General features: G+C 33.2%; 1 protein-coding gene across 1 annotated transcript; it reads right to left on the reverse strand.

Annotated features, from left to right (window-relative positions):
• Positions 1–663: 663 nt before the first annotated feature.
• Positions 664–8,439, reverse strand: LOC135839768 (zinc finger protein GFI1 homolog pag-3-like). Its single transcript, XM_065355963.1, has 5 exons — positions 8,251–8,439; positions 6,824–7,000; positions 5,577–5,719; positions 5,329–5,479; positions 664–1,367 (listed from the first exon to the last, which is right to left on the reverse strand). Exons 1-5 carry the CDS (start codon positions 8,270–8,272, stop codon positions 1,108–1,110), a joined length of 753 nt encoding a protein of 250 aa, XP_065212035.1. The 5' UTR covers positions 8,273–8,439; the 3' UTR covers positions 664–1,107.
• Positions 8,440–17,084: the final 8,645 nt, after the last annotated feature.

Consider the following 17,084-nt stretch of genomic DNA (forward strand, 5'->3'; position numbering starts at 1 on the left):
ATACTTACCTGCCTACCTACCTTTTACCTAGGCATATATTCTGAGGGGGGAGGGATTTTGACCTAGAAAGCTAAAATTTGCTTTATACTCTATTTTCGACCTCCCGAGTCAATTGGCAATAGTTTCATTACGTTCTGGAACCTCCAGCGGATTTTTAATTTTTAATTATTTTTATTTTTTCAAAAAACGATAGGTAAGTAATCAAATCACTGGAGAAAATTTTCCCACTTTAGGACCAAACTAAAATTTTTAAAAATTCGCCACGAAACCGAAAAATGAATTTCAACAACTGTAATTTTGATGGATGATGTATTTTGGGGTCCTTTATCGATTCCCCATCGTCAGGTTCAAAAATTTTTGTGCCAGTTGGCATTTTCAAAAATTTCAGTTTAGTCCAAAAGTGGAAAAATTTTCTTCAGTGATTGATTACCTACCGTTTTTTGAAAAAAAAAATAAAAAAATAATTAAGTTCTTTTGTCTCTGAACACCTTCCTTTTATTCATCCCGGGACATCGTTAAGACTAATGAATTTTATAACCAGACTAAAAAAAAATTATTAGGCTTAGGTAGGTAGGTAGGTAGGTAGGTAGGTAGGTAATATCTACCAACAAAATTGTAGAATTTAATTAGAAAAATTCTATCGTGAAAAGAAAACTACACAAATATTGAAACAAAGATGACATATATTCAAATACATACAAACGATAAATAACACAAACCTTATCAATATAATTATTCGAATTAAACAACAAACGTGGTGTCTGCTCTACGTCAAAAAAACAGAAAGAAAAGAAACTTGCGGCTGTATGCTTCATTATAAATGAATTTTCAACAACCGCCGTAGACTAAACGTCAAGACTTGCAACAGATTTTCGAAAATCAGTAGAAGAAAAAAAAATTCAACGATACTTTGGACAGCTGGTAACCAGAAGTCGTAATTAGAAATCAGTATGTCGTAATTTTTCCACATTAAAAAAAAAAGAATGTTGGCAGACAACAAGTATGAAAAACTACACAACGACATGCGAAATGATTCATTACTTTTCATACGTCATCCTCATCTACCATACTTTTTTTTTCAATTTGCAGATTCGAGTAGCATGACGTTCATTTCGAAGAATTCAGTTCGACGTGAACAGATTTTGAAAAACTAATCGACGTCGTACTAGTGATTTGACATTGCTGAGAAGGTGATCCGGGATGTTGACCTTCACGATGTCTTCGAAGGTCAACTTTCCTTTGAAAAGCTTTATCACATAGACCGCAGGAAAATGGTCGATAGCCGGTATGTTTTCTCAAGTGTGTTATCAAATTAGAAGATTGGCTGAAGGCTTTCGCACATATGACGCATTTATGAGGTTTTTCGCCTGTGAAATTAAAAGCAAAGGAAAATGAATTTTAAAAATCACATAATTCAGGTATAGGTAGGTACTAGGTAAACACTTTATCAAAGGGAAAAAAAGGAGAACCATTGAAGTATCCACTCGCCAGTACGTACAGGTAAATTGATCGATTATCATTTTGTTAAAGAAGCATGCAATGAAAACACTGAACCACTTTATAGCTATTATTAACAGACTGACACTCTATATTACTTCCCGAAATTTATATGAAAATAAAACGACTACGCGATTTATTAATTTTCCAAGTTGACGAATTAAAAGCAAACCGACTGATGATAATTGCGGGGTACATGATTACACGCTGGTCTGTATAGTCATGACGCAGTTTATAATAATAGGGTATTCGAGACAAATTATCATTAACTATACGTGGAAAATTTAGGGGTTAATACATTATCATTGTTGTCATTATATACGATGACAGATGATGAGTTCGTACACGTTTTAGAAAGAGAGACGAGTTAGAGAGGTCGAGGTGCATATTAAAAACAGCTTTTACAATTTTTGACACGACACGTACTTCATAATGGTCACCCAAAAAGCGTATAATTTTTTATTTTTTTTTTTATTTTGTAGTGAATTTATGAGGTTTTTTCATCGATTGAATTATTCATGTTTAACCGATGTCGCTTATCTGCGAAATTCATTTTAATTATTGATAACCTAACGAAAACTAATTGCGTGATTTAATGGCTTATAATTATACCCTACACAAGTCCTGTCTGGAATTACCTACTCATGTTCACTCACCAGCAATCGTACCTATACGGAATAATTTTCATTTTACATGATTCCTATTTTGTGAATTTTTCATGAGTTTCATTACCTGCTTGAAACCTCTTCGACAAATTTTCACTTTTTGTTTTAAACACACGCGTATCGCATACCTACCTATACCTATTACAAATGAGCTTCAAAAATTGATTTATTTATAATTTTTGATTTCATGATATGATCGATCTTGCTGGAAATTATCAATTGAATCGGTGAGAACAGAAAAGGGCTAAGTCCATTTTCGTATTTTTCAGGAATAACAAAAAACTGATTCATTCGAAAATCAAAAATTGTTGGTAAACATGCTTACTTAAGGTCATTGAAAGAGGACCCTAAGAAACAATTTTTAACACAGTTTTTAAAAAAAAATATTCACGTGCGCCGGCGCTGTTGCTGCCTAAACAAATGGGACTTAGTCCCTTTCTGCACTCAATCGCCAAAATTTCTCTTGAAATTGCTTGGGCACGAATGGGGCTTGATTCTACATCTAAGTACATCACTTAGACTGTTATCTCGTTTAACTTGACCAAAAACCCCTTGAGGTATAAAACTTTTTGCCGAAGTTGTTGATTTTTTCGTTTTTTTTCAGTACAGAGATGAACTTAAATTTCAAAAAATGGTCTTCTCGAAAATGTTAGTTGTTTTTTCAAAAAATTCAAAAAATTTAACAAAAAAGTCACCAATGTGGACCCGGCCCTTTTCTGCACTCAAATACCACTTTCCCGGCAGTTTTGCAGAAATCTGACATCACCAGTCGATTCGCCGTACTTCGAAAACTCCATATCCGTGAAAAAAATCGCAAAAATGTGACTTAGTCTTCCTGCTCTCACCGATTCAATTGTTTTGTACTAATTATTTTGTTTCACCCTTGTTTTTGTCTGAAAGAATTGACCAAAACTACGTTTTTGTTCTCATAAAAAGATGTTTTACAAATAGGTACGAATATAAAGGATTATTGTAGTCAAGATATTTGGTCATTTTTTTCACCCCATTTTTTTGGTGTGCCTATCTATAGCTTAACAGTCACTGTATTTGAAAACGAACAATTCTAGAAAAGTATTCACACAATCAAACCAGGCCGGATGACCATTTTCATTTTTCTGGAAAGTTGGAGCACTATAATCTCAAAACTTCAAAAGAACGTGGGAAGAATTTTGGGTCCTGAACAAGGGTTCAAACTTCAGTATTGCAAGCATTATTTGTATTTAAAAAAAAAAAAAATTTTTTCTGTAGGGAGTGAAAATCATTTGTATCAATTAATTGAGGTTCTTTACCTCATTCTTTCTTTTTAAGAGTTCTTAAAAACAAATACTGGAGTCCATCGGTCATATACATACATTTTTCTGATAGAGGATCCGTGGGATAAGGTCCTAGCTTATAATTTCAGCGCCCCAACAAAAAATTAAGGGTACAATAGGGGTTGAAATTTTCTAAAATAACCTAATTTAATTTTTAAAAATGAAGAAAATCAAATGGTTAAAATACTACAAATTTCAAAAGAATGACATCAAGTTGAATCACTTTTTGACGATCTTTTTCGACATAATTGAGAAAAGATGTATTTTTGGGCGTAAATTTTGAATAAATACCTACCTACTTCATAAAATCTCAAAAAGTGCCAATGGGCAATTATTACTTCAGGAAATTTTAATTGAAAAATCTCAAATACCTATAAAAAAATGTCAAAATCGAAAATTTTGTAACAATTTTCTCAAAGCTTCTTTTGCCTTCTAAAATCGACTACTCCCCCCCCCCCCCAATAATTATGGCAGACTCGAGGTACATTTTCACAGAAACAAAAAAATGAGTGTCGTGTGGATGGAATCACCTATGTTGTGTTTGGGGCAGCATTGTGAGCGATTTGAAATTGTTGGAGAGAAGGCAACTTTCGCTGGAGGCTCCAGATCGGCCTAAAAACGGTGGCAATCAATTCGTATTTACGACTTCGGAATTTTTTTGAAAGATATTTTTTTGTGTACTTGTAAAAAAAAATATACTTTTTAACTCGTCACCTCGGATTTGTGATTCACCTGCACTAATCGATTAGGAATACTGAACTTATGATAGGATTAAATTTTTAGCTGCCGAAGTTGATTACAACGCTGAAGAAAAGTCAATTTATACTGGAGCTTCCAAATCGGCTGGAAAATGGTGCCGACAGATTCGGAGGGGGGAGGAGGAGGGGGGTAGACATTAGTATATAAACTTAGTTTCAGATTTTTATCTCTATGCTTGCTCTTTTTGTAGAAAATTAATACCTATGAGGAACCAATACACTATTTACGCAATCTTATTCAAAAATTCATTTTTCAAAAATTTATGAAATTCTTACCAAAATTTAAGCTATTAAGACATTGAGCGAAATTAATAACAGGCATTTTTAAAAACTCTAGGGAATAGGCCGGAAGGAAAATCATCATATTTTATTATTTTATATGCACCTATTCAAAAGAATTTACAATGAGATAGGTTCTATTATGCAAAAAATATTTAAATCAGCCTAAATGTTGAAATTTCATTTTTCTTTCATTTTAATTTCAATTTCAACTTGTATAAAAATCAAAAACCGAAATTGAATCAGCTAGGTATGACTTCTGTTTCATAAGACAAGTACGTAAAGATACCACTTCAATTTGTTAACGTGATGAATGTTGAAAACGAGAACAAGAGCCAAATAATTCAAATGAAACACCGTTCGATAGCGCTGAGAATAGTTCAAATAAACAAAAAAATTATGTACACACAATACTGTTCAACCCGTATATAGGTAGCGCGTAGCGTTAAACACTTCAGATTATATCAAATTTTACTGAGTAAGAAATCGAAATTAAAATGATAATCAAACGAAGAAAAGGTCCTTACAAAAAATTCAAGTTGTTCTCGATTACCAAACGTTTCTTTACAAATTTCAACAAACATGTCATACCTTGTATAGTGTTACACGTTGAATTTATAATACGAAAACCCATATAAGTAAACATGTTCAAGAGTAGGTACTTCTCATCATTGACATAGTAGGTACTTGGTAAAAAAAAAAAAAGCAAAACCCTTTGAAAACTGGGGTAAAAGTCTTACTCTCTTTTTCCCTTGTTTTTTCAAGCCAAAGAGAATACAACACTAATTAAAATTAATTTGATCGAATCCATTTTACCTGTGTGAATATAGGTATGCTTTTTCATGTCTGATTTTTGGTGAAATCTTTTACCACAGAATTCACAAGGGTATGGTCTGGTATCCGAGTGAATTAGCAGATGAGTTGATAATGTAGACGAACGTTTGAATATTTTTCCACACTGCTTACACTGAGGAGAAAAAAACAACAAATTTTTGTTAAATAAAAGTATTTTTGCCAACATACCTAAGTGTGGACAATTTCAATAAATTTTACAATAGTCTTACTTGAAAGGTTTTCTCATTTTGTGTTGATTGCTTGAATGGTAACTTTTGCTCAGCATTGTCTTCTCGTTCACATATTACAGCAGGAGACCATATATCACTAGATTTTTTCTGCTTAACAGATAGGTTCAAAGGTCTCTCGTCATCTGGAGTAAAAAAAATCAACGTAAGTTATTATCTTATATGTACAACGCGGGTAGAAAATAAAGATGCGACCGGGTAACGTGGTTGGAACAAAACAAAGGGAATAAAGACAGGTGAAACAACGATGTTTTTGAACATATGCTGGTAGAAGGAGACTTTTTGTTTTACGTGGACATATATGTAGAAGGTACATTATGCCATCAACTATAGGTGTATAGGTAAAATCTTCGGGTTATAGGAAACGTATACCCAGTCACCTATACATTACATATCTGCTAGTTTATTAGATTCTCATTTGATACAAGTGTATTGCGGGTAAATTAAAATGTGTGTTTTTTTTACGATTATTGTATGTTGGAAATTACTCGGGGTTGTTGGTCGGCGACTTTGTGTGAACTGCAGTCAGTGTACGAGACACAAATAGGAAACAGCTGCCTGAGGATACAAGTACATCGTCCTCGGATATGAAGAGATGGAGCGGCAGTTCGAAGTGAATGTTGAAATTGGAAATTATCACCAAGTATAGGCCTATAGATGGCAAAATTTTCAGAATATTTTTCAAATATTTACCTATGTAAAAATTTGGAACGCTTTTCCCATGCATATTGCAAAAAAGTAGGCAAAAACACTTTCAAAAAAGAAGTTGAACTAAATGAAATTTTCAAAAAAAGATTATGAAAAAATTATTAATAAAATTAGGCAGTTTTAAAAAAATCATGACTGGGTAGGTTCTTCGAATTAAATGGTCATCCTCGTATGTACTATAGGCCTTTTTAATCGGAACTTATTTCTCAAAAATATGAAAATACTACTCAAAAAATATTATGTGCTAAATAGGTTTAAAATTTTTCACGTAAAAAAATTGAAATGTAACTCATATTTAAGCTGGACAAGAAATTTTCAAGCTTACACTTTGCTGTCCCAAGTGTGTCTATACTATCTAGATATAAAGTTTTTGGATGTTGCTTGCCTTCAAAGTCAAATATTTTCTCTAAATATTGCTTAAATAGGTACCTACTTACCAGTTGAATTACACATAACTATGGATAAAAAGATCCATACACATAGATGGTAAATATTAAATAAAGAAGGGGTAAATTAAATACCTGTAACTTCACATTTGGACAGGCTTTCGATGTTGTAATTGCTCTTTTTGTCTAAAAGTCCATCTAGATATTTTTTTTGGAACAGTGATGAAGAATAAGAAAACAAAATACTCGGTGGAGGCCAAATGAACGGAGCTATAGGTACAAAAATTGGCGGTGTTCTTGAATGAGGATCCACTGCAACATACAGCAGACATCTACGATATAAACATTTTTCCAAGCAAGCAAGTAGGTAACAATAATTTGTATGAGAAAAAATATCTTTTTTTAAAAAAAAAATCACGATGAATTCTTGACAATATGTCAGACTTTTGAAAACATTGGAAAAATAACCGTTTTTTGATATTACGTACATATGTTACAAATTTAGAGTCATTTAAAAATTTAGAAAAAAATGATTAAACTTTTAAAAACTGTGGAAAAAAGTGACAAATTTTTTAAATAGACTTTCAGTTTAGGTATCAAATCTGACTCACAACGTTCAAAACTAAAATCTCTTGAAATAATTCCTCTCTTGTTTTACACTAAGCTTTCTGGGGGGCACTGAGGCACAAAAACTTGAATCAATCCTGCCAATTGAAAGCTTTTACCTTCTTCGAACGCAACCATTCCCGAAAAATTATGTGTGATTTAAAAAAAAAATTACTTATACCTACTTTACGATGGGAACCCTTTTTGGCTCCACTTTTCCCAGAGCCTAAAACTGCTCGGAGAGACTTTCAGTTAATGATGAGGCATCCTCCAATTTTTTTAATTCCACTCATCTTTTTTTGTCAATAACTATCAAGGAAATTGAATTTTAGCGGCTAAAAACAAAAAACTTTCTTTTGATAGTCAAAATCAAATTTTGTCATAATTTGATTTTCAAGCAATGCAGATTAGCAGATGTTTAAAATTAAATTCCCGAAAAATTTGAAAATTAATTTCAAAACGACTTTTTTTGATAAGAGAAAAGGTGGGGGAAATAATTTCCTCACTTTTCCTTCTCTCGCACTTATCCTTAAAATGTCACATTGTCTAAACAAATTCAAAGATGAGCTTCAAAAAATTTAACTAATTAAAAAAACAGGGTAGCAATACCTTTTCTAACCACTTCTTACCCCTCACTGAAAATTTTCTTCTGCATTTCCTTTCAACTCACTTTTTTGAACAATAAAGATATTTTACGTATATACTTATATAAAAATGAATCCTTAGTTTCTCTATAGCAATAATCATCAAGTGTGATAGTAATTAAATTCTTGAGAATTAAAAAAAAAAGGTCAGTTTAAATAAAATAAAAACCATTATACCTGCAATGGTAATAGATAAAAGCACAATGAGAAGTAAGTTCCCAGTCACTGCAGGCACTCAGTACATCGGTGCCTCATCAATCATCATAAGTCAAAATGTATAGAATAAAAAATAAAATGAAAAGAAAAACTTACTTCTTAATTCGCAATCCAACATAAAATAAAATACACCACACAAAACACCGTCAAACACTGAACTCTAGAAGATTAAAACTTCAATAAAAACTCGTAATCTCAGCACTAGGCAAATTCATCAGAAACAATGACCGTTTACACATTCCGCTAGTTCGAGAATAAAAATCTATACACAGGTTTATACGTTAAGCCAGCGATTAGTAAGAAGAATATTTCATTACGCCCCTTTAATACTTTCGATATTTGTTCACCGATTGGATAAACTCGTGTTGTTATGGCGAAAAACCACCAATCGTCAAGCTTTACCAGTCTTTAAACGTGTGTGTTATAAGTTACCTGAACAGGTATCTGGTTCCCGGAGCATCTTTGTAGTAGGTCGAGGCGCCAGAAATCTACGCTAGATTGTCACGATTTCTGTAACTTGATTTTACTTTTTCACAGAAATATTCAAGAAGCAGCTTAAAACTGATAAGTGATTACTGAGCCCTGGGTCAAAAAAATAATCTTAGGTACCTATATACCTACTACATAGGTAGGTATGTAAAACAGAGAACAGTTTTAGTAAATAGAAAAAAGCAAAAATTCTTAAAATGCAGGTAGGTAGGTAATTTTTTTATTAGGTACATTTTCAACAAAATCTAATTTAGAAGCTGCCATTGCAAAAAATAATGAAAAAGCTCCCTACCAACTTAAGTCATGTATTTAAAATTTTTAAAAATATCTATTGAAAATTTGTCGTAATTTTTCAAAAAGTGAAAATAAATATTAGTAAATTGGAACGATTTTTAAAATCAAATGTTTCATTACAGCCTCCTTGATATAAATAAAAATATCACTCTGATGATAATATTGTAACCCTTTCTTTTTTCAAAACGTTGTGAAAGGGATTTTTTTTCTAACCTCACTGAGAACTTCGGTTATACTCGTTATACTGCGATTTTACCCTATTGAGGTAATTGCACTTATCCCTCCTCCCCAACAAATTAAAATAAAAGTAGGCATTTAAAATCTTCAAAAAAATGCAAAAAGAATGCTCTCATCATTAATTTAACGTTTCAAATTTTTTCAGATATGATTTTGTTTGCGAATAATTATTTTGAAAACTTAAAGAAACACGCAAAATAAACCCCATTGCTAACTTTTAAAAAGTAATTCCATTGGGGAAAAAAGAATCAGGGGTCAAAAAATACCAGTAGGTAGTTGATATTTTTCGAATGTCCAATTTTTTCTTTTAAAAAAAACAACTCAATTTCAACTATTAACGCATTATGGAGAGCCACTTTCAACACAAGTAAGGAAAGGTGTGTTTTAGGAGGTCAATTTTTTTGAAAATATACTCTGAAATTTCAAAATGTGCGATTTGACGGCTAATTATACGGGAACCATCCATCTACTCACCTACTTCATATTTTCACTACTATCGTGTTTTGAACACCGAGTAATGACGTAATGTTTTTGAAAAAGGGTCCCCAAAAAATACTTCTCTTCTCCCTCATGTAAAGTTGCGCCTCGAAACATGATTATATGCACCAAACTTGAATGAAATTAGAAGCAAAGTTTTTTGTAATAAATAACTGGAAATTGGATTTTTGAATCAAATTTATGGAGTTGAAGTTTTCTGAATTATGTATTTTGAAAAATTCGAATCTCCGAAGGATCCTCAATTTTCCGTGTGGACGGTTGGGATTTTTTCGAGAACTTCTCTATGAGAGTAAAATCAGTCACTGAGTAACCAAGAGGTTTCTTTACAAAGAAACATTCTAAAAATGTTTCCATTGATAGATAAGCAGTAAGTAAATTTTAATCAAGATTCAAGACTTGTTGAGATGAATATTCAACATAATAATTTTTAAAAGGCCACCCCCCCCCCCCAATGGAAAATAATATCAAGTGTAGACAAATTTAAACGAAGGTATAGCTTTCATTATTTATATTCGCGTATTCGGTGATTCCCAAATTGCGCACAATTGATTTCTAATGAGGTATATGTATTAGGTACTACATATTTTTTTTTCGACGGTATAACGAGAAGTATAATTCTTTGAATTTTTTACGAATTTTTCAAATTACGAGAAATGTATTGAAATAATACCCATTTTCGAGGTCTTCGTTCTTAATTCATACCTATCATTGGTATGGTAATACCTACCAGTCTAGCAATTTCTGAAGAAGGGGTTGTTTTTAGAAGAAGTACAAGAGGAAATCGTAAAAAAGTATTTTCATCAATATTATTGAAATTTGAGGAAAGGGTTTCTAAACTTGAATTTTGCATTGAAAATATATTTTACTGCCTATACTAGATACTACCTATCATAACTTGAATACAACGATAATTTATGATTAATTGATGATGTACATAGCAGAGTAAACAAGACAGGAAAAAAATTGTGAAACTCTTATCATTTTGGATCTTCAAGTTTATTTCATTTTCATACCCTTCAAAAAATTAATGTGTAGGTATATCATTTAGTACAACAAAATCGAATATAACTGCACAATACGACGTATCTTATTTTCGATGGTTCTTCTCTATTTTTTATACGTTATTGAAAGAAATTCAACATAAGCTATTCATTGGTTACTTTGAAACGCTCATTACCTATGCTCACTCATTCGTTGACCATTTCGACGTGTGCGGAATTCCCTCCATGAAACAGACGTCCAGCACCAAGTACAAATCCTTCACTAAAAGTCAACAAAGCGGAAAATGATAAAGCGCCGCCGATAGCACGAGTCATATAACTGGTTGGAAAAGGATATACCTATACGTATAAACTAAAAAGCGAAATGACGGCTGAACACGAGCGAGCGTACTCTGTAGTCTGTACGCCTACCATCTGTTGCTGTGCAACGGCTGCATCGATGAATTATTTTGCATCGGTAATAAGTCTATGTACGAGGTATGAGCAATGTACGAGTAGAAAAACTTAGTTACTTGTAGGATAGAGGTACATCTACATAGACATACATACGCTAGTGATCAACAGTCGTAGTACATATGATGACTCTCGTGTGTTAATGAATATTGCCTTATGACAAGTGGTACGAAGGTATACTTTTTTTTTCATTGTCAAGGTGGTATAATATTGTATGATAAAGTGTGTAGTTACCTGTATGGACTACACATAGGTGTAGGGAACATCCAAGACTGTTTTTCAAAAGTTGAATGGCCTAGGCCTATGTATAAAATTCGAACTCGCAATCAGATGCAATACAGGAGTATACCTAATTAAACATTTTGTAATTTCTTTTTCTTCTCTTTGTTGCTATGGATACATTTTTGAACGAAAGGAGCGAAAAGTGTCGTGCTTAGAAGAGGAAGGGGAGAAGATAAGATAAAAAACAAGCAAACAAAATTTAACAAAAGAATTGAAAAATTAGAAATACTCATCTATTAAAATAATAAGCTATAGGTATCTACCTATATTGTTTCATTTTAATAAAATACAAAGAATGGAAATTGACCAAAAAAATGGTATTTACAAAATCAAAAATTTGTGGAAAAAAATATAAAATCTCAAAAAATGCTGATGAAAATGGTGTGTTTTCGTACAAAAAATCACACAAGCATCTGATAAAAAAAATTATCAAAAACAGTTATCTGTAGAGTTGATTTTTTAAAAAAGGCAGAAATTCCCAATCTGAAAGACAATGAATTTTATGGTTGGAAAGCTGAAATTTTCACTGTAAATACTTAATTCTTTGTTTGTGGAACCCCTTTGTCCCAATGAGAAAATCAAATAAATTTTAAGAACGCCTAAATTATCCCAAACTTAATTGTTATTTTGAGTAAAACATCTGAAATTGAATTTTTTCTACAAATGTGTGTGGTTCTCTTCCGTAGGTAGGTACGTACATCTACATACCTATTTGAATTTTCATCAAGAGCCTAAATTGTTTTGTTCTTGTTTTCAAGATTTGTCTGATTTTTTCGAATAAAAGAGAGGAAAATTACAGATTCTTCTAAAAGATGGAAAATTCATGATTTTGTCTGATTGAGGTACCGCCTTTCGCTGGTTGGAACGCCGCTGCGGTTTTATGTTGGCTAAGAGTCTTTTTTTTTTAAGGGCACATGAAAAATACAATAGTGTAGGCAAATTATAGCTGAAAAATCACAAAAAAAAAAAAAACATTTTACCTAGCCAAGATTTTTTTGCGAGAAATTGTCGAAGGTGATCTCCTGAATAATTCCTGAGAGTTATCACCTCGTACCCCTCTTGCTAATTTTTTATTGGGTTTTTCGCAGATTTCTCCTCAGGCGTTGATTTTACGTCGAAAACAGTTCAGCATTTTTTTGTTCTACGTCAAATTTCCGATCTAGTGATATATCAACTGACCTTCTACCGCCAAGGGGGGTGGGGCTAGAACCACTCAAATGAGAGAGATTTTCTAAAAAACACAAAAAGACTATCGGCGCATAGGAGGGGTGAAATGGCCCCCGGGAGCGTTCGGGTTGATACGAGCAATGGAAGGTGGCTATAGCTGGCTACCATCGAGAAACTACCGCGTGAAAAATTTCAGATCCACGCCACCTCCCCTTTTTTGAAATTTCAATAACACAGTTCTCAGCCGCATTTCAACCGATTTTGAAAATTTTTCTGGAAGTTATGTATATCTTTAGTAGGTATCCCCACAAAAATTTTCAACACTTTCCCTTCATATTCACCCCTCAAAATGGCGTTTTCTTCATTTTTTTATGCCTATTAACAACCAAGATTGCGAGGTATAATTTTGGAAACACGTTTTTTGGATGTATTTGTGACCCCCAAACATCATATACTATATTAAAAAATTTGGCTTTGGTGCGCCATGGTGAAAACTTGGAATTAATGTATCTTAGGGGGTGGGGGATGAAATGGGAATTTTGAAAAAAATAACTATTAATGAGTAGGGTATCGTTTTCATATGATTCGATACCGCTGAACACGAATATGACCTCAGATTTTCTGCTACACTCACCTAGCCCTCTACAGAGCCCCTTACCCCTCCTCAATTTTCACGATTTTTGAAATAAACTTATTTTGATGACATTGGTGTCGTTTTCATAAGATTTGATACCGTTGAGCACGAATGTGACCTCAGATTTTGTGCTACACTCACCTAGCCCTCTCAAGAGCCCCTCACCCGTCACCCCTCACGGACTGTTAATTTCATCCCGCTGTTTTGAGGTTACAAAATGTGTTGGAATTCTGCATAAATTTTAGCTCCATCCAAATACATTCTCATTTGAAAACAAAGCAATAAAAATTTGAAAATTTTCATACTAATGTGACGATGAAAAAATTCGACAACTTATTTTTACATTTTACTACAGTATGATGAACGATTATTATCGTAATAACACGGGAAAAAATATTTGCCGTCGTTTTTTTATGCTTTCAGAAGATACCTGCTATATTTGTTAGAAGTCTACAATAGGAACGTAAGTACCTAAGTATTTGTTTTCAGTAGAAATAGCGTATGTAGCACAAGTGTAATAGTACGAGTGATAAGAGTTTAAAAATTCATTTTATAGAGCTGATGGCCCTATCAAAAATTTAACACTATACAGACGATAATAAACATTTTCTAAAACTTCGGTCATTTTCATTTCTCCCTGGAAAGTATTATAATTTTCTATGAAACGTTTCAAAAGAAAATGTAATGATTTTGTATTAAGAGATCGATTTTTTAAACTTTTGAAAACTTGTATGTAATTTCAAAGGACACTTTAACTTAAAAGTCAGCTAAGTCTGATACGGAGAAAAAAAGAAAATTTTTTGGAGATAAGGGACACAGGATTGAGAAAATTATTCTAATAAATTCCAAAATCTCCAGCCCTCCGGGTATAGGTAATGTATGATTGTGAAGAAAAATATTTTTAAAATATGAAAAAATTCGCCAAAAATTGAAAAATGAACGCCGATGTCGAAATATTCAGAAGGAGAGGGATTTAAGCACGATGTCACTGATCATGTAAAACAATTTGAATCGAATACCTCAAAAAAAAAAGGGCTGAAAAGGTGCACTTCTTAGTTTACAACTAGGTAGACGTAGGCCCAGAAAAAACTAGAAAATTCGTCACATTTAACGAGGCAAAAAACTTTTCATCTTTTGATTTTCAAATTCTGTGTTCAATATACCCCGATACCTAGGAATAATACTCGTAATTACGAGTTCTAAGCTTGAGACAACACACATAACTTGCACTTTTCTCGTTGATCGAAGGCATGTCAATGTAGCAACATATAGTAAATAAAAGGCCTACAAAAATACATAGATATCTAGACAGATACATAGGTTACCTACAGGCTACCTAATCGCTGTATATCAACAGATCGACAGCCGATATCGAAAAATCCCATCACATTTCAGACACAGGCAGTGCTGCTAGACACTATATCACTACACCCAACCATTCGAGTCAGAACAATAAAATAAAATTGAAATACATATACTGGTGCAAGATGAAAAAAAAATCCTCCTCGTACCTACGAGAACATAACTGTGTATCTTGGACTTGGAGAGAACACGTGCGCGTGCCACGTACCAGGCTGGGTGCGTAAGAGGGTGAACAACTGGCACGCGACTAACTGGTTCTGTTCTAAATAACTACCTAATTTTATTCGAGATGAAAAAAAAAAGGTTCGGGTCTCGGTTACCTTGTGTTTCAACATGCGGCGGTGTTTTTTTTCGGGTATTGAATGAGATTTTAATTATTTGTATCAGCCGTTCTCGGGTCAAACATCGGTTCGATACGAGCTGGCTGGTAAAATTTATTGCTCGGAGATTACAACGGTAAAAGACGGGATAAAAATCTAACACATTTTGGTTAGTTTAAATCTTTTTTTTTTTTGCCGACTGTATCCATTTCCACTACATTCATCTTTACACGTATTCTCTGGTATAAATGTATGAGGACTGAGGAGCGGGGAGAGTCGATGGAAGGTAGGGTAACTGTAGCGCGATTGTGAATAGAAGACTACACATTTTATGACTGATTCGCAATATCAGCTGTACGAATATAAGTCAACGTGTCTCTTCTTAATGCGTTATTTTTCTAGAGATCCGTTTCCTGTTTCAAGAACCCCCCCCCCCACCTTGTCTTTGCACTTGGCACTTGATTCCTCTTCTTGAAATATTAAAAAAGAATTGGGGAATTGAGAAGCATCGGACATGTTGACAGAATTTATAAATAAATATATTTTTTTGTTCAAAAATCAAAGCCTATTAAGAATGGTTCTCATACAAATCTTAAAATCTCTTTTCGAAAAATTTATTTCAACCTCCCTCCACGAATCAAAATTTTGGCTGACCCAGTTAATTTCTCGGTTTTCAGCGAACATTTCAGATATTTATAATGATTTGTTTTCAACTTCATGAGAATTTCCCGAAACTAATTTCATTATTCCAAACCGATATGAAGGTGTCAATAAATGAGTTTCTCTATTTTATTTTCAAATTTCAATAGAACAGGGTGTCTAACGAGATTTCAAACCCAAAAATAAGGATCGTAGAAGAACTTTGAACCTTGGGAAGGACATTTTCAAAATTATAAATGAGCCAATCCTACTGCCACTTTCCTCCGAAAAAAAAAAACACCATGTTTACAAAATCACCAAAACAAACATTTCACAAAGTTGGTAGGTACCTATAATTTTACAAAAAAATCAAGATGAAATCATCAACGCTCTGAGACAGCAATCTTTTAAGTACCCATGTACCTACTTAACTGAGAATTGCTTCGAAACTTTTTTTGCATTTATTTTTGAATCAAATGCTGTCTGAAGTTAGTTCGATTTTTATGAAATTTTGATTCGTCAAACGACAAAAAATTTTCTAGTCTGTGACGACTTGATGCCTACAAGCAGAGCTGTTTGGAAAAAAATTTCGACACGTAAAATAATAACGTACGTCGTCGTAATTCACGCAAATTGCACGAGTGAAAATCTACAACACCTATCTAGAAAACTCGATCGTCATAAATCACACACATACAATAGTACAATCAGATTGGAAATATTTCAAATAAAAAGAACACTTGTACTTTCATTTCGATTTTTCGTGCGGTAATTGTATAATTATAAAAGAGCCGGCATTCTCGTAAACGTCATAAAAACGCACATCATTTCTAGTTCTAGGTACCTGTATCGTCGTCGTCAATAACACCATATGCGCGAAAATGTAAAACGTATTTCGTGCTCTAAACCATTTATTCACTTTGAAAAGTTTGAAATTATTGCCTCGAGCATGTCCGGAAATAGGTTAAAAATGATAATGTATTTTTCAAGTATTTAATATGTACTTATACCTACCTACTGCTCATCTATAGACTATTTTGCATATTACTTGCGCAGTGCTAGAGTTAATTTCTCGATCGTTATACAGGATTAATTTGCAGTTGTTGTGACATATACACACGGAGAATAAAGAAACTTCACCAACGTATTGAAACATGTTAATGTACCTAATCTATACGAGGTGCAGCAGGTGCATCAATCTCGTGTCCGCGTATACCTATGCCAAGTGATGCTTGACACCTGCCCTAAGTCGAAGTTGGCCAGTGCTGCTTTACAAGAAATACGTATAGGTAGAGGTACCTAAGACTGTTTCTTTAAAAGGAATTAAATTACCACATGTTCGTTTTTACCTTGTACCGTAATCTTATAGCGTAATCTAGGTCCAGCGACGGGTTGTTTTTTTTCATTCCTTTAACAATTCGACGTAAATTTACAGAAATCTTTAACTAATATGCAAGAAAATAAAATGAGAGGTTTGAATAGGTCACGAGCTAAAATCTTGATGGTTTATATGTAGTATACGTAGGTATATTCAAGTTGCATCTACTGAAAGAC

This window comes from Planococcus citri, chromosome 3, assembly GCF_950023065.1.
Source record: "Planococcus citri chromosome 3, ihPlaCitr1.1, whole genome shotgun sequence".
In the NCBI taxonomy this organism is placed as follows: domain Eukaryota; kingdom Metazoa; phylum Arthropoda; class Insecta; order Hemiptera; family Pseudococcidae; genus Planococcus; species Planococcus citri.

What these genes read in the sequence shown, in the direction of transcription:
- LOC135839768 (XM_065355963.1), bottom strand. Translation starts at nt 8,272, where the DNA reads ATGTTGGATTGCGAATTAAGAA. An exon ending in AAAATGAGAAAACCTTTCAA is followed by an intron (nt 5,480 to 5,576) that starts GTAAGACTATTG and finishes TTTTCTCCTCAG; the next exon opens with TGTAAGCAGTGTGGAAAAAT. An exon ending in GCATACCTATATTCACACAG is followed by an intron (nt 1,368 to 5,328) that starts GTAAAATGGATT and finishes TTAATTTCACAG; the next exon opens with GCGAAAAACCTCATAAATGC.